At 40.1% G+C, this 25,457-nt stretch overlaps 1 protein-coding gene across 2 annotated transcripts in view; it reads left to right on the forward strand.

Annotated features, from left to right (window-relative positions):
- Positions 1-14,084: 14,084 nt before the first annotated feature.
- The window catches only part of LOC110979450 (cholesterol 24-hydroxylase-like), a 28,609-nt gene continuing 17,236 nt past the window's right edge, over positions 14,085-25,457 (forward strand). Inside the window, exons 1-4 of one of the 2 annotated variants that reach the window (XM_087137320.1) lie at positions 14,085-14,326; positions 23,293-23,358; positions 23,664-23,745; positions 24,968-25,128. In XM_087137320.1, the coding sequence (XP_086993446.1) occupies positions 14,193-14,326; positions 23,293-23,358; positions 23,664-23,745; positions 24,968-25,128 (443 nt within the window). In that variant the 5' untranslated portion in view covers positions 14,085-14,192. Of the gene's footprint in view, positions 14,327-23,190; positions 23,210-23,292; positions 23,359-23,663; positions 23,746-24,967; positions 25,129-25,457 lie in introns of those variants that run through there. The other variant, XM_087137323.1, reaches the window with a different exon arrangement.

The raw sequence follows: 25,457 nt of genomic DNA on the forward strand, positions 1-25,457 counted from the left end.
TTGAAGTGTGCACCTTTAATGTCAAGTGACTTGCCCCCTGATGACGTCATCGTCATACATGCGGTCAAAACTCCTCTGAAGCACCCCCTTTTCAAGATATCTGCAAGATTTGAACCCAATTAGAGTACCTTAAAGAGTACACCTTTAATGTCATGTGACTTGTCTCCTGATGACGTCATCATCACATAACGTCAAAATTCCTCTAAAGCACTCCCTTTTCAAGATATCTGCAATATTTAAACTAAATTGGATAAACACATTTGGAGATACTGTACTTTAAATGGTGCACCTTTAATGTAACGTGACTCGTCTGCTGATGGCATTGCCATCACGTGAGGTCTTTTCCGTTTCTAAACCTTCCCTTCCTAATTACTTGCAAGGTTTCAACCCAATAAGACATGTACAATACAATATATAATACAAAACATTACACTTACCGCGGAAAAGGCACAGATTCGATTTATTAAACATTTGTTCTTTTGGCGTTCCATACAATGCGATCTGCTCTCGGCAGCACGTGGTCGGCATTTTGCCAAGCCCTGAGTATATACCCTACGCACTCTGCGCCGTCTATGTTGCAGGCAGATATTGGGAGTCCACACATAGACACGCACCCAAAGTAGCATATGGACAGCTCTGTGCGAAATGGGATTTCCGAGTTAGCAATTTATATTTTAAGGGGGTTTTTGTCGGGGGCGCTTCACGTGTGTGAAAAAGTACACCAGTTATGCACTTCATGCAGCTGACTCCAATGTTTTACCTGTCATCTCATGCATAATTCACGCTTATATCTCTTGTGGTTGATTTTTTTACCGAATTTTGAAGAATAAAATAAGTTTTCATTGTAACTTCCGGTCTGACGACGTCATCAGCCCCAAACCTCACACACGTGTTGACTGGGTAAAGATAATCATCCACATGAATTTTCAGGCGATTCAGAAAAAAAAACATACAGTCATTTATTCGGACAAACAGACATCTATTCAAAATTCATTTTTAGGAATTTTTAACCTGTCGCTAGAGGGCGCTCGATAATTAGGTGATGTCACCAGTAGATGAATTGAACAATACAATACCTAGACAGACTAACACAATTGAAAACAACTTGATACCTATTACCATTTTTAAACAATAGACCACTTCCGGTTTCGACAGGAAGGAAGGGTAATTTTATATGACCCACACGAGATGAATTCAAGACCACATTTTATCCTGCCACTTGCTGCAAACAGAATGTTGCGGGAGGCCACGGCTGATTTTTTATTGATTTTTATAAATTTAACGGATTATTTAAATATTCAATATTCAATAATAAATCACTTGATGACGTCATCATGACGTAAATATTTAAGTATTTTCTTCGTTTTATAGTCGGTGCATGCTGTAACTTTGACGACGATCAACGATTATTGAAGTACCAAAATAGTGCCTCGAAAAACGTGTACAAAGTGAAAGGAATGAAATAAATATTTAAAAATCAATAATAAATCACTTGATGGCGCCATCGTGACGTCATGTTTCGGCACACATCTGTGCAATATGCCAACTTTGAATGCTGTGCGACAAAGATTAATTGCAAAAGTCCTGCCCAGAAAAAACGTGTGCAAAGTCTATGGGCTTTGGGCCCAAAAAGTAGACCCCCCCCAAATCCTGAAGACTCCAAAAAAAAAAAAAAAAGCGAAAAAAAAGAATGACTTTTTTGCAAACTGCGAAAAAGCAAAAAAAAAAAAAAAAAAAAAAAACTGTAGAAAAACAATAGCTGTTTCGACCAGAGACTGAAACAGCTAACAATGTCCTAGACAAGCCATCTGGTAGGGTCATCCGGGTTAGAATCCGGCTGAATGCCTAGGAAGGAAAAGAAATACTCGAACGCACACTTGCTGGAAAAACGCACACTTGTTGGAAAAACAAGGAAATCAATGCAAAAACTGTTGAAAAATACCATTGCATATGCAAAAGTATAGGAGTAGCCCGTGCTGTGGTTGTTAGTATTGACAGAGACTTTATTCCCCAGGCCACCCACCCGGACTCCATTTTCAGTCTGACAATGGGAGCAAAATTCCTCCAGGAAAGGTCCCTGGATTGGATGAATTGAGCTGTTCGGACCCCCTAAGTGGAAAGGCATAATGATATATATTTTTTCATTTTGTCCCTTGAATTATTATTTTGTTCCCTCGAATCACTTTTTCGTTCTTTCGCAATATTATTTCGTTCTCTAGAAATAACATTTAAGGGAACAAAATAACAATTCGAGGGAACGAAATAAAAAAAAATCACATTGTGCCTGTCCCCTTAGGGACTCCGTAGAGCTCTTTTGTTATCAAGAATACACGCTAGTATTCCCTGGCCAAACCGCTGGCTGAGATTTTTAATACATATCTGAAATGTGGAGTTCTTACTGACGGGTTGATAAAGGCTCAGGTTATACCAAAATATAAAAGGCTTTAAATACGAAATGGAAATTATAGACAATTAAGTCTCTGTTTTATTATCATTTTGGAAACTATATTTGAAAAGCTAATCTTTACACGTTGTAAAATCCCGGCTACCAAAGGACCTAATGCCAAGTTTATAACTTTGTTCTCTACCCTCTTGAACTTCAACTTTTAACCTGACTACTTTTGGGACTGTGGACACTATGGTCGTAAATATATTGCATTACTTTCTTTCGATGTATCACAAATGCTGCGTGTGCATTTTTGTTCTTCTTGCCCTTTGTTCCCAGAGCCTCACATGAAGAGAATTAAATCGGTGTTCCTCCAACCCAAATATTGCGTGTATCTTTTGATCAGTTCATTACAAACTGGCGATGAGGATAATTAGTCACTATGGCTGCCTTGATCGGTAAAATTGAAAAATTTCGAGAAGGGAAGGAGGAATGGCTGCAGTACGTTGAAAGATTTGAACATTATTATGTAGCCAACAATGTAGCCAACGCAGCAAAGAAACGAGCAGTTCTACTGACTGTGCTCGGGCTTCAAGCCGACAAACTACTTCAGAATCTCGTGGCTCCTGCGAAACCCGGCGATTGATCGTATGATGACCTGATACAGTGCATGACCCAGCATCATAATCTGGTACCATCGGAAATCGTCCAGCGATTCAAGTTCAACAGCCCATACCGAGAAGAGGGTGAGTCCGTAGCCCAATATGTAGCGGCTCGTCTGCGCTCACTGGCAAAGTTTTGCAATTATTGCATCACCTAGACAACATGTTGCGCGATCGCTTAGTATGCGGCGTCCCAAATGGCCGCATTCAACGGAACCTCCTCGCAGAATAAAACCTGACACTGGAGAAGGCAATGGCAATGGTACTTAGCATGGAAAGGGCGGCCAAAAATGTAAAGGATCTGCAGGCAACGTTGTCTCAAAATGACAGAGCACTGAACAAAATATCGAAAAGCCAATCAAGGGCTACACGCAAACCTACATTCAGCGCAAGCAAGCAATCTGACTCGAAAGCTATGGGTAAAACGCTAAAACCCTGCTACAGCTGTGGCAACAATAACCACCATCCTGGCAAGTGCAGATTCAAAAATAACACTTGTTTCAACTGCCAGGTGCGAGGACATATCTGTCGAGGTAGCAAAAGTGGAAAAACTCCACATGACGTCAAGCAAATGAGTGCCACAGGAAACATGAGTGACACTGACAGTGATGGCAATGAGGCAGATTTTGACCCAACACTCTAGCGTACTCTCTCTTTGAGTTTTCCAGCAATCGTCCGGACATGAAAGCCATCAAAGTCCCCATGTCTGTCGACAACAACGATATGGTCACGGAAGTCGACACCAGTACATCTATGTCGGCAAAGATGTACAGCCTCGCTTCTGTAAAGCACGAGTTGGCCCTTACGCTATGCGGAAATTGGTGGAAAAAGAACTTGACCACCTTCAGACTGTAGGAATCATCGAACCGGTTGAGTTCTCAGAATGGGCAGCTCCCATCGTCCCAGTCCTCAAGCCAGACAGGTCTTCCGTGAGAATCTGCAGGGACTATAAACTAACAGTGAACCAGGTTGCAAAGTTGGATAGGTATCCAATACCGAAATCGAAGACTTGTTTGCGTCACTTGCGGGTGGAGCTAAATTCACCAAGCTTGACCTCTCGCAAGCATAGCAACAGCTGATCCTGGATGAGTAGTCGCGTGCCTATGTCGTCATCAACACCCATCGTGTTTTGTTCTGCTACACCCGCTTACCTGTTGGTGTTGCCTCTGAGCCCGTGATTTTCCAACGCACAATGGATAACATTTTGTAAGGCATACCGCACGTGACTGTATACCTTGATGATATCTTGATCACAGGCACCGATGACCAGTCTCATCTCGCTACCCTGTCAACTGTGTTGGCTCGCTTGGAACAAGCTGGCCTTCGTCATAAGCTGAGTAAATGTAAATTCATGGCCTCCTCTATCGTGTACCTGGGCCATACAATCGACGCACAAGGTCTGCACCCGACTACTGACAAAGTCAACGCTATCCGCAATGCACCAGCACCAACAAATGTGACTGAACTGAGAGCATACCTAGGGCTGCTTACCTATTATGGTAGGTTCTTGCCTCAGCTTTCGAGAACCTTTGCTGCTTTGTATTGACTTTTGCGCAAGGACACATGATGGAGATGGGGTGCCTCGGAAAGGAAAGCCTTTAGTGCACCAAAGATTTCCTGCGATCATCGAATCTATTGGTACACTTCGATGCCAAGAAAGATGTCATCGTATCATGTGATGCATCGCAACATGGAATATGTGCCGTCCTTGCCCACAGAATGCCGGATGGTTGGGAAAAACCATTCGGTTTTGCCTCGCGCATATTGGCTCCTGCAGAGAAGAAGTATTCTCAAATCGAAAAGGAAGGCCTCGCCTGCGTGTTTGGTGTAAAGCTTCACAGTTACATCTATGGTCGTCATTTCACGTTAGTGACCGACCATAAGCCTCTCCTGAGCCTTTTCGATGAAGGAAGAGACGTACCGCTTCAAGCCTCTGCTCGCATCCAGCACTGGGCTGTTACCTTAGCCATGTACGAGTACACGCTGGTCTTCAAATCGACAACAGCCCACGGAAATGCAGACGCGCTGAGTCGTTTACCCTTGCCTACCGTAACTGCCAAAGTCCCGGTTCCCGCTGAGACTGTTCTGCTAATGGAGAACATTGACACATCTCCTCTCTCCGCAAAGAAGAACGAACATTTTTTGGTTGTGCATTTTTCTATTTTTCTGCTTTTCTGCTTCAAGAAAAGCAGTACAGTTCGTAACCATGTTCTCTAGGGACCAATCCCATACTGCAGTATCAGTGTCCCTGTGAGGCAGAGAAAACAGCATCTCAAGGGAAAGACAGTTTTACGACTATCATCCAATAGACACACAAGCTTCCTTGGGCCAAGGAAAACGTGTGAATCTTTCATCATGAAAGATAGGATGGAATGTAATTATTGGTTTATACGTCAAGAAAGGAAATGGTCATAACCTGAGGTCCCAATAATCCTCCAGCACAACAAGTCTCAACCGAGCCTGAGTCACAACCAGATCCAACACTTGAGAGAAAATACCCTTTGCCCGCCTGATCGTTATGGCTTCACAAACAAATAACTAGCGAACCTCTGCTGTCTGTTTCAAGTCAGGGTAGTCCACTCCTGCACTTGACTGTCATCACACATGCATATAAGTAGCGTTAGCTGAAAAAAGTAGTTGCTAATTAATTAAAGAAAAACAAAGTTGGATTCAATTCAAATCATTCACTCTTGACGCACATTGGAATACATGTGCATTCAGTTAACACGTCACTTAGACGTTTCACTATAGGGAGGAGGAGTGTAACATCCCGGCTACCGAAAAATCTAATGCCAAGTTTATGGAAAGTGACTTTGTTCTCTACCCTCTTGAACTTCAACTTTTAACCCGGCTACTTTCGGGACTGTGGACACTATGGTCGTAAATATATTGTATTACTTTCTTTCGGTGTATCACAAATGCTGCGTGTGCATTTTCTGTACTTCTTGCACTTTGTTTCTAGAGCCTCACATGAAGAGAACTAAATTGATGTTTCTCCGACTCAAATATTGCGTATATCTTTTGACCAGTTCATTACACACGATTAATATCTTTCATACAAAAACGTGACATTTTGTCCGAATCCCAATTAGACTTTAGAAGAAGTGATTTTGCGACATCTTATGTGGTTATATCAAATTGTGTAATAATATAGACAGTCACTTTTTAACCACCATACCTTCGTCTGTAAATTAGAACATTATGGCATCCAAGGACAAGCCCTAAGACCTGTTCGAAAATACTTATGTGGCAGAAACCAGTATGTTCTGTATAATTCCATATCATTTGCAGAACAGCCTATTACTGGTGTTGTGCCACGGGGCTCTGCATTGGGTCCCTTATATTTTTTTGATTGTACATTAATGACATCTACATTACTTCAAAACTTATCACATTTTGCTTATTTGAAAACGAAACAAGCTTATTCTATTCCAACAAATGTGTGTACTTGGCGATTTGGAACCTCAATGCTGAGCCCCTGAAAATCACTGCTTGGCTTGTTGGCCAATACATTATATGTAAATATACTTAAATCAAATTTGATAATATTTTGTTAGCAATTTCAAAAACACTCAGTCGGTACCCTTAGTTTTAAATAATACAACATGTATTCTTCATCTGGTAAAGGACACAAAATTTAGGGGGGGGTACATACTGACAATAATCTAACCTGGAAAAATACCTGAAAAATGTTGGTATAATTAACTTTTTGAAATATTGTATAAAAATGTAAAATATTCCTATTATTATGATAACGCCTTCAGCAGAAGAACCCCCTAATTACTTGAAAAGAGCCATGTTGGTCATGGGTGTCCAAATTGTCGACAGCGATGCACACGTAAGGCGTGCAATTCCCAGTCGTTGATGAACCGACAAAGTTCAGTTCCGACCACGGGCATCCGTTGCTAAGAAAGTTGCGCCCTCTCTTGGTCAAGCTCAGCGATCATTCTGTGAATTCGTACTATTTCATTTACCACAAGGCGCACATTTATTTTCAAGTTAATGCCCCCTTAAATCTGAGTACTAGATCTACAAAATGAGGGTTCATATTTGTTATTTCAGCAGTCTTTCAATAAATAGATTAATTCCAGTTCTTAATTTTTGACGGCTTCAGAAAGAGCATACGAAGTCGGAAATCCACATAAGACAAAATAACAAATAAAGAATGGGAAAGAAACACCGGATTGAGGATTGGAATCAAGGAATTTGCTCAAAATAAAATTGGAAGTAATTTAATCATTCAGTATTCCCAATTAACAAATAAACGAAGTCATATGGGTTTGCCATTGTGAGGGGAGGTACCTTCCTTGCTGGAATCCTGAGCCGCCAACCTGCCGAGAACCAAACGAATCCGTAGAAGCGCGAGTTCGTATCTGTTATCGGCGACTTCCGACGGGAGTGGGAGCTGGACGATGATGACCAGTGGGCGAAGTCTATAGCACTCGACAGACAACTTGTAATGGAAGGGCGTGGTACCGGCGAGAAGGACATGACAAAGACGGAAGACCACAGTTAGCCGTGAAGGAACCTAGCTGGTCTTGCCCTGGCGACACTTAGTACTTACTTGTTACATCTTCCTGAAACATCCTCTAGGGATCTTGATTAGGAGGTCAATGACACGGCAACGAAAAGACGATCCCAATCACACGACAGGAAGGCATGATGATGTCGTTGCCCCATGCGAGGAGAAAATATACCTGCTTGTCCACCCCCAGCAAGATGAAAGCTCAGAATCCGCGAAGGGACGAAATTCTAATACTTTTGTCCGACAGGACAGACAAAATCATTCCTGCGCGAAAAAGCAACCGAACGCCATAATTCGGAAGCAGAAACACCAGCATAAACAACTGAAAGTTTTCCATGACCTATCAACAGAACAAAATGAAGCTGACAGAGAGGCCTAAGCTTTAATAGGTTTGATAGTAATAGATACTATCAACCTGATTTCCTCGTTTATGAGCTTGCAATACGCACTTTCAAAGTATACCAGAGCACCGTATCAGTCCGTTGTATGAACATTTTCACGAAGCGAGCAAAGAAATGCGCATGTGCTTAACACTAATTTATAGTGAAATAAAGGCAGCTATTTTTTTTATTGGATTCTGTTTAATGAAAGTTTTACTGCAGTATCTGCTTGCAAGGTGTTACAAAACTTGGCTGGTTTTATTTGTTTCATAATGTAAAGCTTCGTATCTCTCCTGGTAAATAGCGTCGCGATTTGCCCCAGCTCAACGTCACTTCAGCAAATAAAAATATGAATTGTGCGGCAGCTCACTTTATCGAGATTTGGTCTTTGAACCTGCTTGATATAGCCGTTTGCATGCCATATTTTAAAATAGTGCGACGAATGCTATTAATGGCGACACAATCTACATGCACCAACTGTAAAAGTGTTACAGAATTGAGCCTAATTTAACCTCCACTGCTCCACTGCATGGCCTTCGTAATATGATATCCTGGGTGATATACCTCACTGTTAACTGGGGGTGGACCCCTTAGAACCGTCCCCATACCTTCAGACGTTTGCACCAATTATTACTTTTTGTGGTGCGTGCAAACTTGCAAAGTGCATGCAAAGTGTGAATATTACTTGATAGTAGTTTTTAATTACTTTGTTATTATTAACTCCAACCCATATACAAAGTGCATTCAAGCGTTCGATACACATCGTCCTGGATGCACACTTTGCAGCACCCTCTCGGCTATAAAACGCGTTCCCCTCGCAATGATATTTTATCTTTTCAAACTTTCTTTTTGTCTCAGAGCAGGCGCGGGGGGGGGGACGTAAATGTTACCCGTAACATTTCAAACATACCGAAACACTGGCACCCATCTTCATATCATTGTGTTATGAATTTCCTGTCCTCTTAACGCGTGTAAGCCGTGAAGTGGGACTCCCGGGTCACAATTGAGGGTACGCTACCTCACGTTATACATACCCAGCTCGTAGGGTCTGCCATGAGCAAACCGACGGCCCGCAGTCAGTTTATGGCTGACACTATAGTGGCATGAAAGCACACAATCTTCCCCATAGGTAAAAGGGCAAAAACTCATAAGATGTTTAACCATCAGATTCTGATATGCATAAATTCAAATTATGATCTGCATTTACATAATTATTGTTGCTCGTTTCTTTTCTCTTGGTTTTTTTTGGGGGGGGGTGGCAGGAGTAAAGGAGAACTCTGCACAGAATACAGATTTGGAAACTTCAGTTTCTGCGACGTTGTTGTTTAATGTCGCCTTTCATGATTAATCTGTTTACATATAGGGATATGTTTGATACTTTGAAGATTGACAGAAATTTATGAAACGGACACGATGAGCTCCTGAAAAGAAATCGAAATTTCATTGTCCTTGGTTTTGAATGCCAAAAGTACGAAATAAAATGCACGGAAATGAGAAGGAATGTAAGAATCTCATGTAACTAACCCTTGACCCAAACCGCCTGCTAAATTGAATGATCAATCAAATTGAATAACATAACTTCAACTTGGAATGTATCAAACATAAAAATGCCTTTTTCTGAAAATGACATTGAATGCCTAAAATCTAATTTGAACCACTGGAATGACAGCAGTGAGTAAATCCGCTTTAAATTGGCCAGTATCAGCATGAATTTGGATGCTGTTTGTGCGAATTTGGCCGGGAAAACCTATATTAGTTCACAGAAATGAGCTGCACAAACAAAACCTTGGGGTCAACGTGCAAAGGTATATGTCTAACTGTCAACAAAAGGGCCTACAGCGTCCCACCATCAGCTGTCAATGCCACCTTTGCCGTCGCTGGACTTTGTTTTACTGTGGACTAACGATGTGTATCGGATTGGGTTGACTGGGCCAGATCGACTGGAAACGCTACAGAAATAATCCGAATCCGAACCGACACCTATCTGAACTCTTCAAACCGACCCCATCCGCCCTGACCAGAAATCAGGGACAAACCGACCCGAACCGACAAAAACGTAACCGAACCCGAAACAATTCGAATGTCTGGTTTGGGCTAATAGCATCCTTTATTTTATACAAATTGTATCTGTTTTGTGCCTGAACTTATGCCAGTATTGTATGAATATATGTATGAATATACTTGTCAGACGTAGTCGTACTGTCCAATGTCCTAACGAGGTGACCTGCGCTATAAAGTTCCTGCATGTCTGCAAACCATGCACATTGGTCGGTATTCCAATTGCGCTATTGCGCATTTTAGGAGATTTCATCGTATGCGTGTTTGAGAATCGCGGGTACCATGAAAGAGATAACTGTGTTCTGTAATGACCGTTTCAAAAAGTATTTTCAGATGTTTTGTTCATTTAAACTTGTGTTTGAACAAGATTTGTAATCGTCTTTTCGATTGTACAAAACAAGATATATAGCGGTACACAGTATGCGGCATCGGTTACTACAGTCCCGTACATCACTTTATCAATATTTCCCGAAAGAAAAATCGTCCAATCTTGTGGAAAAAGCGTAGTTGCGCGTTAACTTCCTTTTCTGGGTCAATTGTGACCCAGAAAGGGTCACATATGACCCAGAAAGGGTCAAATATGATCCGAAAGGGGGTCATATTTTGACCGAGGAAAAGGTCACGCCGAATGGGACCCCATTCTGGGTCAATCTGACCAGGCAGTTTTTAGAGTGTATAGGTTCTAAGCGCAGAAACACGGCCAAGTCTTGTGGTGGCCATTTTAAACTTGGCCTAAAACATTTATATATAATTTATCACAAATCTCAGATGATTCCAAACGCAGAACTGGTATTAATTTATTGAACTCTTATTTCGTTTCTGTTAACCTCACTTTCAATTCAAGTTGGCCGGCACATGCATACAGTCTATTAGCATTAATAAGGTTGTACAGGCCAGTAAATAGGTCTAAAATTGCCTGTGCGGACCGAATCACGACTTGTAGCTGTCAAATTCTCTGCTATTAGTGCATTTCATGGCACGTGAACTAGGTGATTTGTTCAGAAGGAAAAAAAATGGAAATTAGGAGCAAGACTGCCAGTTTGTATTTCTGAAAGGATCGGACCAAACAGGGTGCTCAAAATTGCTCTATTTTACAATGGAGTGTAGGCATCAATTTTCAAAATAGCGATGGGTCTCCTGACTGTTTTAGGGGTGATTTTCTCTGGAGAGCAATATCTTCAAAAGTCATCGATGGACCACTGAAAATTCAAAGGAAAATGAAAGACGAGGAAGTGAACTGTATTTTGATATGTGTCTCTAACACCTGTGTGAAACTTGTGAGTAATTTTCCTGAATTTTTTTAAATGGGGATATTCATCACTTTTTTCAAGATGTATTTTTGCGTTGGGGAAATGTTAATTATATATAACAGGTTTTGCCCTTACCCAACGTATATCAATAAGCACTGTATGCTCAGTGCTTGTCCGAGTGCTTGCGAAAAAAACCTCACAAGCTTTTATTACTCGGGTGGGACTCGAACCCACGACCTCCTGCCTACTAGTGAAGATGTCTTAACCACTCGACCACCGAGCTTGCCGGGGTCGGCTGGCCGGTCCGAGTCAAATGAAGCAGCGGGTACCGCGAACTATTTTCAAGATGTATTTTTGCGTTGGGGAAATGTTAATTACATATAACAGGTTTTGCCCTTACCCAACGTATATCAATAAGCACTGTATGCTCAGTGCTTGTCCGAGAGCTTGCGAAAAAAAAAACCCTCACAAGCTTTTATTACTCGGGTGGGACTCGAACCCATGACCTCCTGCCTACTAGTGAAGATGTCTTAACCACTCGACCACCGAGCTTGCCGGGGTCGGCTGGCCGGTTCGAGTCAAATGAAGCAGCGGGTACCGCGAACTATTTTCAAGATGTATTTTTGCGTTGGGGAGATGTTAATTTTATATAACAGGTTTTGCCCTCACCCAACGTATATCAATAAGCACTCACAAGCTCACAAGCTTACCCGAGTAAGCTTGTGAGGTTTTTTTCGCAAGCTCTCGGACAAGCACTGAGCATACAGTGCTTATTGATATACGTTGGGTAAGGGCAAAACCTGTTATATATATTCATCACTGTTGTCTATGACAGTTTATTAGCTGGTCTGTACCCATAAGCCAGTCCACTGGATACCTGAGCTGGTATTAGAGCCACAGCTTACTCCAACCAGAAGTAAACTCTTAATCATTTCAGAAATCCTTCCTTTAATAGAAACGCTTGGACGAGGTGTGAAGGATATAAAATAAATGCCAACTTCAAGTTGTCACCTTTGATGGTCTGTGTCATATTGTCAATTGTGACCACATCCTATATTTCATGTTTTGTGTGGTACTGTACGTAACTGCGGGGTGAAATTTCGGAAGGGGACACGTGCGGAAAATATTTTCAAGAGGAAACTGGAAGCGAATTGCTTTTAGTTGTTTACATTTAGAATCAAAGCTGAGTCAAACTCGAACTTCCTGTCAGACGGCTTCCACAAATAGTTGATTAAGACAGTAGCCATGCATTAGCTCCAAGTTACGCTGGATATAGGATCTTTTTTTTCTGCGAGTGCAAGAGGGCCGCTTTACAGTGGCGTTGTGCCGGAAATACGGGCGATTAACAATAGTGCGCCACCAAGAGTTTTCAACGCGTTGGCCAATCACAATGCACAAAATCTATCGACCCAATGCGCGTTCGGAAAGGGTCGACAAATTTTGCGCGCTGTGATTGACCAGCACGTCACAGACTCTTGGGGGCGCACTAATGTGAATCGCCTGTATTGGCAGACGGGAAGGAGGATGGGGAATCGTGGGGGGGGGGTAACTTGCTCAGTCATGGAAATTTGGAATGCGGCACCCCCCCCGCAGCTCTGATGCACAAAAACTAATAACGAAATAAAACTAAAGAACAATAGTAATGATAAAAACGATGATATCTTAGTACATGTGTGAAGGTAAGTGCATCTTTAACTACGTATAGCATAACCTAGGTACCCGCCTGTCTGTAACAATCGGACATGAAAATAATCTGACAGAGGGGCTTTAATGGTGAAAGTTATGCAGGATTTGCGTATACAACGTTTGTGAATTTTAACGAAAAAATTACTGCAGAAATTATTCTACAACTGTGAGCGGAGGTTGTGCATAAAATTTGTTTTGATGTCGATGGAAAGATGCACTGACTAGGCACGTCCGAGTATCCAACTTTACCGGTGTCCTCTTCACATCTCGCAACTGTGCTTTTATAGAACGCCAAATGTACCAAAATATGATGTTAATTTGTGAAAGTAGTTTGATCTAGGACAATGTTGCTGAATATGACCTATTCAAATCAAGTGTTTGAAGCTTAGGCAATCGACGATACTGGTCAGTCAATCTGAAATGAAGGCTGCTGTCTGCTAGACAGTTGATAACCCGTACTGGGGGAGACGTCAATTTTCTGTTGTATCTTTAGGCGACAAAGCAGCTTCGCCATAGACGACAAGATCAGTACGGATAATGTTCGTCACTATATTGCACCCGCAGGAAACCCCCCCCCCGAACTTAAGTATGAGGTTACCAAGTGTCTTCAATGGTAGACTGCTAGGGCTTTGTAGCAGGGGCTCAGGTCATTAGTTCATTTTTCTTTTAAATGAATGTCAACGGTAACTTGTATCTGCAAATCATCAATGATGAGGTTGTCTCGCTCCTAGAGGAGCACTTTGAGCGACAGGTTCATGGCGGCTGCAGACAGATCTAGTGGGTACAACACGATGACCCAGCACACCACCTTACCGCTGTGCGATATCTCTGATGGAACTGCTTGGGGTTTATCGCCTTCAACCTTTAAATGAGCGCTACGACCATCTGACCTTTTCCGTCATTAACAACTTCCTTACCTGCAGCATTTCAACATTTATATCCATCATGACTTTCAGAGCCTTTCAAAGGTTTTCACAAGGTGAAAATGTGACTTTGGCTGGTGTGTTCCTTAGATAATGGAGCTATTAATTAAACACATTATAGCTCCGTCCTAAGATCCAACCCGTTGTTTAGCATCAATCTGTCGAGAATGACAATGGAAGGTCAAAGTTCCGCCACTTCAGTAGTCATACTGCAGGCAGGGAAATACTTCTGGCAACCTGGGACAGTTGTCGGAATGGTCAGTTCGTATCGGCGCGCGAAGCACGGTGGAATCGTTACCTCAGAGGTAGACTGAACATAAGGATGGCGGAATCCATCGTAGTAGAGGTAGTTAGCCTCTTCGCGGCCGCCCTTGTGGTCGGGTTCCTAGCGTTTGTAGCTTACGTTGCCTTCATACATCACAAATACTCCCATATTCCGGGTCCACCGCTGAGCAAGTAAGTATATCATATATTATTTGCTCTCTGAAAAAGAGAATTTCCGAATTTTATCCTGTTGCATGAATTCAGTGCGGAAACAGTACATAGATGCGGCATGTTATACCCAAAAGACCCAAAGGGGCACGATTGATTCAGTTATAACTGGACTGTGTACAAATCTGAGTACGTCTGCGCGTGAAAGGGGCGCATATGGGCAGATTGTAGGCTGTTTGAGAAGTGCAAACGTATATGCTTTATCACTCGATTTTCACCGAGCACTTGATACACACTGCTTACAGCCAGGACTTTGGATTAAGTCGACGAATTCTGGATGTGTTCAGACAATTTGAGAAATTGAGGTGTTCAGGTCAGATTCATCAACTGTGAATGACGTCAGTAGTGATGAGAGCTACCGCATTTCTGAGTGTTTCTTCATGATTTTTAAACAAATCTGTTTATTGCACTTCTAAGAAATAGCAAGCCACGATATCTCGGAATTAGGGGTCTAATTTTCACACTGGAAGACTACAGTCTTTCTACAGATACTGATGCGTAATTTTGGAAAAAGAACCACAATACAAACGCAATAATCAGTTTCCATTGGTCTTAAAGACAAGTGGCATCTCGCCATGTTAAAGTAAAACCCAGGATATTCTAGATCCGGAAACCTTAACATGAACTTGTCTCCAAGCATTGTTACCTCCTATACCGAAGCTTTAAAATAATGGACAGAAAAAAGCTGGATTATCGGCTCTTCGTCAGGTCAACAATAAGGCCATCTTTTTGTCATTTATTGGTTTACGAACAAAGCATGAAATTCGGAAATTATCCAGGATCAAAGGGAAAATTACATGACTTATTTTTAACCCGAGACAAGTATAGTAAGCTAAAATTGACGGAGTTCTCGGCCTGCTGATTTTATCATTTTTTTTTGTTCTCCTCTTTTATTTTCGGTCAACTTAACATACCACGTCAGGGGAAATTGAATATTCCCCCCTCGATATAAACAATCCTGCGTTAGAAAAAACCGTAATGAGTGAAAACTCAACAAATCGGAAGTTATAGACATTTTTGTGCTATTGCTGGTTCCATGTAGAATGTAGGAAAAGAATTGAGGGTACAGAGTCCAGCACAAATTTATCTGTTCAAAGCCACTGTAATTCTTATCCCACCTGATTCAAAGACCGTTATGACCTACTTTAAGTGATATTTATCTAATCAAGCCCCCGTTTTCTTTATTTAAGTTTCCTCCAAACCTGCTCCATAAAATGTCAGGACAAAGTAAGCATTTATTTCCAGTTATCAACACTGACCCTCTGCGTGGCTAATCTTTGAAATAGCAGTATGTTGGTGACTCTCTTACCGGATTCGGATATTGAAATTGAAATGCGGCTGCAAACAAAAATATATTCATTTAAAAGCCAAAACTACGAAGCTGTAGGGACATGCTTAACAACCGCAACAAACACAGACTGTTTCGGAGTTTGCTGTTTTAATCAAATCGTATTTTAAAAGCAGAATTTAAATATCTAAAAAATGAAAAAAATTAAATATTAAAAAATCAATATTAAAAAAGCTGATGACGTCATCATGACGTCATCGTTTGGCAATAAATCTTGCATCAGGGTCTTTGTTGGCTATCACTTTGGCAACGATCAAACATCTTGAAGTTACCAAAATTGTCGCCCGAACACGTGTACAAAGTCAATGGGCTATCAAATAACAGGCTAGAAAATACCCGATTTCTCTTTCGTTCTAAAAGTAATTTTGAGGACTACTCGTTCACTAGTATTTAGTAGAAAAACGTGTTTAAAACTTATGGGGCAAAATTAAATATTACAAAATCAACATAAAATAAGGTGATGATGTCATCATGACGTCATAAATTAGGCTTTTATTTTGCATCATGGTCTTTGTCGGTTGTAACTATGAAGATCGCCAAGTAACCAAAATTGTGACTTGAAAACGTGTACAAGGTCAATAGGCTAAACTAAATATATAAAAATCAATAGCAAATAACTTGGTGACGTCATCACGACGTTATTATTTCAGTATCATTTTTGCCTTAAGGTCTGTGTTTGGCGTAACTTTGATTAGGATCAAAGATAGTCAAGTTACCAAAACGAAGCCTTGGAAACGTGTACAAAGTCGATTGGCTGAAATGAATATTAAAAAATTCAATGAGAATCACTTGATGACGTCATCACGACGTCATTGTTCTTTGCACATCTTTGAACTAAGGTCCTTCAGTGATGTAAGTTTGATGACGATCCAAAGTTGCAAAAGGACCAAAGTCGATGGTAGAAGAAACGTGCACAAAACACATGGGCTTTTGGTCAGAAGAGGAAGAAGAAGACGAGAGCGTATCTGTCTTTTTGCCAACAGAACAGAGGGCGTTTCGCATTCTTTTGCACGTTTGAACAACTACAACATCATGACATCAAGTCATTTTTTTACACTGGCTGCCTTTACAGGCAATACTCGGTCTACATGTATCGGAATTTTTTTATTTTTTACCAGAGACATCTTTTTTATTTCTCTCTTGTCGACACAAACTTAACAGCAATTAATACAGTAATAAAAGATTATAATACATGTACTTCAACTATTCGGATTAAACTGGACAAAGAGTAGAGTAATTTTGCCATTTCAACCAAAACCTTTGGCAGGCACCATTAACAGAAGCCAAATATTTTTCACAATGATAATATTTCTGGTTATCCTTTTCCAAAGCTTCTAATGAGGGGCGTTTGCTGTTCATTTTCATTTTATAAATGTGAAATCTGGCAACCAAAAGATAAGATTAAGGCATTTAAGTCTACTGTCAACAAATCCGAACAATGAAAATTGATTGTCTATTACAAGGTGTATCTTTGTGTTGTCCTTAATCCAATGTACTATTGAGCTCCAGAAAGAATTGGCATATTTACGGTTGCAAAAAAGCTAAATAAGGGTTTCCCCTTCTTTTTTACAAAAGGTGCAAACATTGGAATCCAACGTATAAATTTTACATAAATACGAATCAGTACCAAGAACTCTGTGGTTTAATCTAAACTGATACCATCTAAGCTTAGAGTCCACCGTACATGTAAATGGAACACTAAAGACCTGAAACCAAATACCCAAGTCATAGTGGAATTCAAGTTGCCTTTCCCATTTGTCCACAAACTTTCTAGCTACAGTTTTTACAGAGACGTCCTTTTCTTGCCAAATTGCGAAAAAGCCAAAAAGAATGCCTTTTTCGCAAAATTGCGAAAAAGCCAAAAAACAGAACAAAAAGAATGCCTTTTTCGAAATTGCGAAAAAGCAAAAAAAAAAAAAAAAAAAACCAAACCAAACCAAACAAAACAAAAGAAAAACAATAGCTGTTAAAACGGCTAAAAACGGCTAAACGGCTAAAAAGGAGTTGGGAGCGTTTATGCGATGAACAAACGCTAGGTGATTGGGAGGGAAGTCCTTCAACTGGTACTAAATGGACTTCTTTTTCTCCAACATCAATTCTCCTGCATGTGCGCATGTCTATTTCATTCCCCATGCTATTCATCATTACAGAACAGCGATGGAAGTGTTATGACAGAAATATTGGCATAACGTTTTTTCAGGTATCAGTCAATTTATTAGTTATTTGCTCATGCAATACAATATCTAGTGTATAAGAAAATTATATTTCGTCGCAAAATGAAAAATTGTGAGCAGGATCGCTGCATGGATTATTGACTAGGCCGTGTCCGAAACGGGCTTCCAGAGCTACAGCTGCGTCTATTGTCTTCGCGTCTCCGCACATTTCCAATGGAGAGAAGACCTAGACCTAGCTCTAGACAACAGATTCAGCCTAAGAAACAACGCCCATTACAAGCAAACATGCGCACTTCATTTTCAAGCAGACAACAACAGTTTTTCGCGCAAGCACACGACGCCATAGCGCGAAATTTTTCAACGACTGACCTCGTAAAATACCAAAGTGTAGAAGCATAAATAAATTGCAAGAACATCTAAACACGAGTTACAAACAACATACAGTTTTCCTACATTAGTAATATTTTTAAATAACAGTTTATCTTATAACAATATAAAAATGGATTTTACAGACCCTTTGTAACAACGAAAAAAATCAAAATTGTAAAATCTTGCACTACATTCATTAATTAATGTTACCAGTAAATATGTTTTCTGAGATCTGGATTGATTTCAGGCATTTATTTTTAATCTGCCTCCGGTTAAAAATTTTAATTATTAGGTCATTTTGAATCAGCCCAAAATCGTATCATTCCAACGGTTCACGAAAATTAGCTGTTTCGGAAAGAGCCGGAACAGCTTTTGTTTTCGTTAATTTTTTTTCTTTTTAGCTGTTCTCCGCGTTTCGGCGAAAAAGCTCTAGTTTTCGTTAATTTTTTTCTTTCTTCTTTTTTTTTTAGCTGTTTCGTCAACTTTGCCGAAACAGTATTGTTCTTCTGATTATTGTTTTTTCCTTTTTTTTCCTTCTTCAACTCAATTCCTTCCACCAGTCGACTTTGGCAGTTTACTAAATCTGATCGACTTCAAACTTGGCAGACCTTTGAGCCATTATCCAAGGACAGTCCTAGAAGAAATTCACAGTGATAACTTAAGAAGTTTATTTATTATTGATTTTTTAAGAATTAATTTTCCCCCATAGACTTTGTACACAGATTGCACACAGTTTTCGGACTGTCCTATATCAGGCTATGAGGGCGCTATTGCAGAATTACGGTCACACCTGCCTGGGCTTTCAATTTTCAACAAACTGTCCCATATTGAACCATGGACGGCGTTGTTGCACAACATAGGGTTTGTACACACATTGTCCCGCATAATGCGTGAGCAGTCCTCAACTTCGACCGAGAATTACTACCAGAACGAAGAAGAAATCAGACTAAATTTTCCCTTCCGTTCGATCACAAATATACCCAAGTGTGCAAATATTAAATAATATTTCATAAGTTTTTCCCAGTTTAGACAAAAATCACGTGACATGAAATTAAAGGAGCAGTTTCCTGCACACGTGTTTCTAGCTCATTGATTTCAGGCATTTATTTTTAATCTGCCTCCGGTTAAAAATTTTAATTATTTGGTCATTTTGAATCAGCCCAAAATCGTATCATTCCAACGGTTCACGAAAATTCAAAGCCATTTTGTATCCTTTTTTATTACCCAAATGGTACATCCAAGACTTGGATGATCATTTTCTGTTAGATTGTACCAGTTTTGTGAGTACTAATACCATTACCTAAGGTAGAATAGTTAAATTAGAGACATTCCCTTTTCATCGTTTCAGCTGCTACGGTCGGACGCTGACCAGTGCCGTACCGAGACGTCGCGTCCGCCCCAGCACATTGTGCATGCACATGTACAGTACATATACATGTCACGTGTACACATGTTAACGCGCATACACGACAGCACTTGACCCGTGACTCGCCGCTACAAAAATGTTACTCAAAGTCTACCCTTACAAGAGCATGGTGCAAGGGCATCCTCTTTCCTCTTTTGCACGACGCGACAATGTAACGGCACGACGCGACAGTGCGTAGGTACGACGGGATGATGCGCTGTTGACGGCGGAAGTGGCTACAGACTGGAGGAAGAATGCACCGCGTAATTGGCAGGAACGGACTTCCATACTTCTGCTCAAGGCTGATAACTGTCGACCCCCTGGTTCAGTTCATTTGCATATCGCCTCCTTAAATAAATAAAATATGAGGTCAAGTCCAGGATGTCATGTCCATTTCTTGGAGCGTCAGCACGTATTAAACAGGTTCATTAGGGCCTATTTTTAAACAGTGATGGGTGTACTGTGCAGAAGTTGAAAACAAAGAGGTAAATTTTATACGATCAAAGATCACTGACAGCATAATCCTTGAATTGAAGATGTATAGTTTTCAAAATGTGAAACATTTATTTGTGGTCTGCTCCTTCCTTAAGTTTATTTTCGTAGTAACGAAGTCTTCGTAATCCTGTAATTTAGATATGTTCAATTCGAGTGATTTGGCGGGGTAAGAATTGAGACTTTCTTGTCCTACACGTATGCTTGAATCCTATGTTGAGCCTTCTCGCTTTGAAGACTTTGTTTGCCCAGAACTAACAAACGATCGAATTGGCACTTTCGTATGTGGTGTGGAAGCCTTGAACCGAATAAAACACCACAGAATTGTGAAAAGAAATGCTACATGAATTTGAAATTTAGCCTCAAAGTGGTTGTTGAAGTGATAAACAATTTTCATTTTCACTCGATCTCTTTGGTCTTTTTTCCACCAGATTTCTCGATTTTATAAGTTTTCCCAGAGCAATGTGACACTGCATACAACAAGCTAGAATCTCAACTACGCAATACATTAAGTTTTATCTACAGCTAGATTGTTTTGTTCGATTTTCATGAATTATTGTTAACACGCTGCGCAGCGCTATCTACGTTTTTCATGTACAAAACCGATAAAACCACATACTGTGCACGGTACACTGCGTCCCACGGCCTGTAACTCGCGTATCGACGTACAGGTACATGACATGTGCGTATTATGTAAAGTTATCCATTGCATGCACGTCTGATCAGAATGGAATGGCAACCTTTAAAGATATTGTTCTTTTTCATTAAAGTTTTTCCCAGTTTAGACAAAAATCACGTGACATGAAATTAAAGGAGCAGTTTTCCTGCACACGTGTTTCTAGCTCATTGACTTAGTACACGTTTTCGAGCCACAATTTTGGTAACTTTGCAGTGTTTGATCCTTCCCAAAGTGATAGCCAACAAAGACCCTGGTACAAGATTTATTGCAAAAGAATGACGTCATGATGACTTCACCACCTTATTTTATATTCATTTTTGAATATTTAATTTTCCCCATAGGTTTTGTACACGTTTTTCTACTTAACACAAGTGAATAAGTAGTCTTTAACTTCGGCGCAAGATTACTATAAGAACAAAGGGAAAATCGGTTACTTTACGCTCTGTTATTTTATTTGAAATATGCCTAAGAGTCCGAATATGAAGTAATATTTCATAAAAATTGCTCAGTTTAAGCGCAAATCACGTGACACGAACTTAAAAGAGCAGTGTTTCTCCAAATGGGGTTTTTTGCCCATTAACTTTGTAAACGTTTCCAAGGCACAATTTTGAACCCTATCGGATGTTTGATCGTTTTCAAAGTGACAGCCAACAAAGACCTTGATACAGAAATTATTGTAAATAAATGACGTCATGGTGACGTCGTCATGTGATTTACTCTTGTTTTTTCAATATTTATTTCAGCCCCTTGACTTTGTACACGTTTTCAAGCCAGCATTTGGGTTAGTTTGAGAGCTTTGATCAACAATACTTATCTTGTTGGTAAAATAGTCCCGAACCAGCTTTGTGTTTTTACTTGTTTGCAAACACTTCTCTCTAGTTATTTTTTTTCTTTTTCAACTCAGTTCCTTCCACCAGTCGGCTTTGGCAGTTTACTAAATCTGATCGACTTCAAACTTGGCAGACCTTTGGGCAATCATCCAAGCACGGTCCTAGAAGAAATTCACAGTGATAACTTAATCAGTTTATTTATTATTGATTTTTGAATATTGTGAGCCACAATTTTGATAACTTTGCAATGTTTGATCGTTCCCATAGTGATAGCCAACAAAGACCCTGATGCAATTTCAATATTAACACAAATCATGTGACATGTATTTCTAGCTACAGTGTTTCTCCACAGGTTTTGTACACGTTTCTTCAAACGTCAAAGACTGGTGCACTCATACATCTGTGTGACTTTGTATTAGAAGCATAGGTAGTCCTACAACCCGTGGGGCTGTCAAAATAAAATCGTCACGGTGACGTCATTAGGAGCCACGTGACATGAAGTTAAAATTTCAGTTTGATTTTTAGGGTTCGTACACGTTTTTCACTTTGCACTTTCACTTTTGTTGATTTTACCAGTGCTTCGCTTGGGAATTGCTGTGAAGATTTCAAACACATTTTCTCTTTCAGATAGTTTGATCTGCTTTCCAAAAAGATAAAGATAACAAACCAAAAATTCCGAAACTGCGTTCCTCTAGTTAATCTTTTTTTTTTTTACCTTAAACCCGGTGTTTAGAAAACCAAATGCACACAAGAGTTACAGTGATTGCAGCATGTTTGTTTCTAGACAAAGTAGGACTATCTGTCGATAGTATATTCCTAGTTTTCCTAGTATTCCTTTTTTTTTTAGAACGAGCCGTCATCGATTAGTGAAATGAAGTCACGAGAGGGTGCAATAGAAATCGAAGCGCGCGGCATTATGGGTACAGTCCACTAATTCAAGCCCTATTGAAAACAGTGTAAAATCAGCACTGTTCAAGGTCCAATAACATGCACGCCAACATCCCTGAGATTTCTGAAACACAAATGATATTATTATCTGGTCGCTATTCTTTCAATTTCTTTTCAATTTTTTGTGGGTTAACCCATTACATTTTTAATTATTTCCACAAAACAAAATCTCCCCCCCCCGAAAAGTGATTTTTCTGAAGTCTGATTGCAGCCATTTTTCAAGTGCCAACCCTCAACTTTCTCGGGCACTTAGGACCATTTTTCAAACGTAATTTTAGCCATTCTGCTATCAAATGAAAGCGCAAAGACCCAGGAAGTTGATCCTGGCAACGATTTGGACAATCTCACCATTTTGGGGCAAGACAATATCTTTCATCAAAAGATACTGCGGGGCACTTTTAATGCTAATGAGCTGGCCAGAATTTCTCACTTGAATTAGTGGTCTACACCCATATGCTCGATAGAGTCCGCTACCAAGTTCTGTCATCTTGGCCCAAGACTACCGTCAATACCGTGTAGCCGTCCATCTAGGCTAACGTAACTGCAGGTGTACGTGCGATGCGCACCAGCAGTATAATGTGCCTTCCAGCTTAGAGTACAAAGTGAGAAACGTTTTTGGTCCAATAATTAGGAGTAAAATGGTAAAGTGTTATTTTATCAAGCTTGTTTTTTTTTCTTCATGTAGTTTCTTCACTGGAAATTTGCAACAGATAAGGAATTGCGTCTCTCTTCCTGAATACCTAACGCAACTGTGAGTACACTTTTCCTATATATTAATACAATGGTTGTGTAAACTCATACGGTGTTGCTTTTTCGTGCTTGGCCGGCTATACAACGAATATTGGAAACGACATATTGAGTACATGTATATACCCGTATAAACTGACTACAGCCAAAGTATGGCACGCTGAATGAATTCTGTGCAGAAAGAGGAAGACCTTTCTCAGAGTTCTGCAAGTTTGTATTTCTTTTTTATTAGAAGCACTACCCGGTACACATCACTCTTTCACCGTAATTTCTTTTGAGACTTTGAAAATAAAAACACTCTTTTTGCAGCATGCTCAAATATGGCAAAGTGTACAAGATGTTCATTTTCCAGAAGCCCATTGTTGTCGTCCTTGAACCAAGTTTCCTGAAGGTAAGCTACACTTTTTACGTGATTTTCCTGGTACTTTGGACGCTAGTACTGTCATTAAAAAAAACTAGGAACTGGTAAATTACACACGCACCATTAAATTACGGTTAAAAACAAGTGGCCCTGCTTTTGTAATTTTACATCGATGGTTGTAAAAATGTGACAGCCACACAATAAATTCACATCTTTTCATTTTTAAATCTACAGCATTTCAAGTATATCTTTATACGGCTATAGCCTTGTGAAATTGGGATATCAATAATGTAACTTCTCGTTACATTCTGTAACTCAACAATTAACCCTTGTGCTAGTTGAAGAACATAACCGGTCCTGTGTATCCAAGGGTTCAATCTGTCATTTGAGGGAGTCAAGTTAAAGTTACAGAATTAGCCTTTTAAATCAGAGTCCTTGTAATGTAATTTCACATTCAAGTTTAGTAGAATAATAGGCATTACGCTGGTGGAACAATGTGGAGTGTCTGGTTAAATACAGGGCGCTTCCCCGTTATTTGACGCCGTCGTATAAAATTTCGGGACCCACTCTAGTAATCTTGTGCAAAATTCTTATGAAAGTCCTTGCATCAGGAAGTCATATAAAAATGTCTACTAAACGGAGAAAAGAAACAATCCATTGACATCAACTCACACAGAAAACCTCAATAATCGGGTGCTGTTTCCTTGTTTCCCTGTTGAAGCCTTGACAACCTGTCGCTGACAGTCTTCCGTAATAAATACTCAGCTTTGTCAAACAACTTAACATAGTTCATACTGTTAATGGGCAAGATGTTTAAGTGTGCTTCAAGAAACTGATAGGTTTGCAGGCTCTCCTCCAAAATCAAAATTTTTCTTACTTTCAGAAGCAACTCTGACTTCAAGTTTGGAAGCTGTGTATTTAGTTCAACATACTGGTAGAAACAATTATATTAATTCCTCAACAAAACTGTTAATATCAAATACAGAACTTTTTTTTGTACGAATCAAATGGCATTTTCAAGCATGTGCTTCCGAGGATATCATCTGCTTTCCCTATTCCTATTTTATAATTTATAATGTGTTTTCACCGTTCCAGTTTAAAATGCACCTGTAATCATCCATTTGCCGCCTCGATTTACAGCGTCAGAGTCCTCTGCTTCCCTCTTGTTCTAACTTGTCTTGTTCCATCTTGAACTCCGTATATGGAGCAAAGGAGGAATGACAAGGAACAATGATTCATTTATCTATTGTAGGAAGTCATGCACTCAACCACGCACAGCAAACCGGCAGTGGAACACGCCAACTTCTGGCACGTCTTCGGTTCCCGATGTTTCTACCACGGCCTTCTCACAGAGACAGACGTTCCTAAGTACTTGAAAAGGAGGGCGCTGTTCAATCCTGCCTTTCACCGAAGGTGATATGATCAAAAGATAAAATTCAAAAATAAATCAGTCATTAAAGCTTACTAAACCTCATCTGCGCCGAATCGTGAACTTGTAATGCGAGGCCCTGAAAAATGTCTATAACACAGCAGCTCAACGCGAGAATACAGTACTCTTCTTTCGGGGAAGAGGGGCATTGGTCAGAGTTTTATGACTTGAGTCAACCCTCCTCCCCCCAAAGAATTCTTCACTAAAAACGTTTGCAATGTATTTTAGCACCAGTCCATAACTTTCATTTCATGTTATTTTCACAAAGAGTAAGAGGTGGTTATGCACTTGTAAAAGATCACACATAAATTTG

The sequence above is a fragment of the Acanthaster planci genome, linkage group LG01, assembly GCF_054643075.1.
Source record: "Acanthaster planci isolate LZ-2023a linkage group LG01, COTS_SCS, whole genome shotgun sequence".
Classification (NCBI taxonomy): Eukaryota; Metazoa; Echinodermata; class Asteroidea; order Valvatida; family Acanthasteridae; genus Acanthaster; species Acanthaster planci.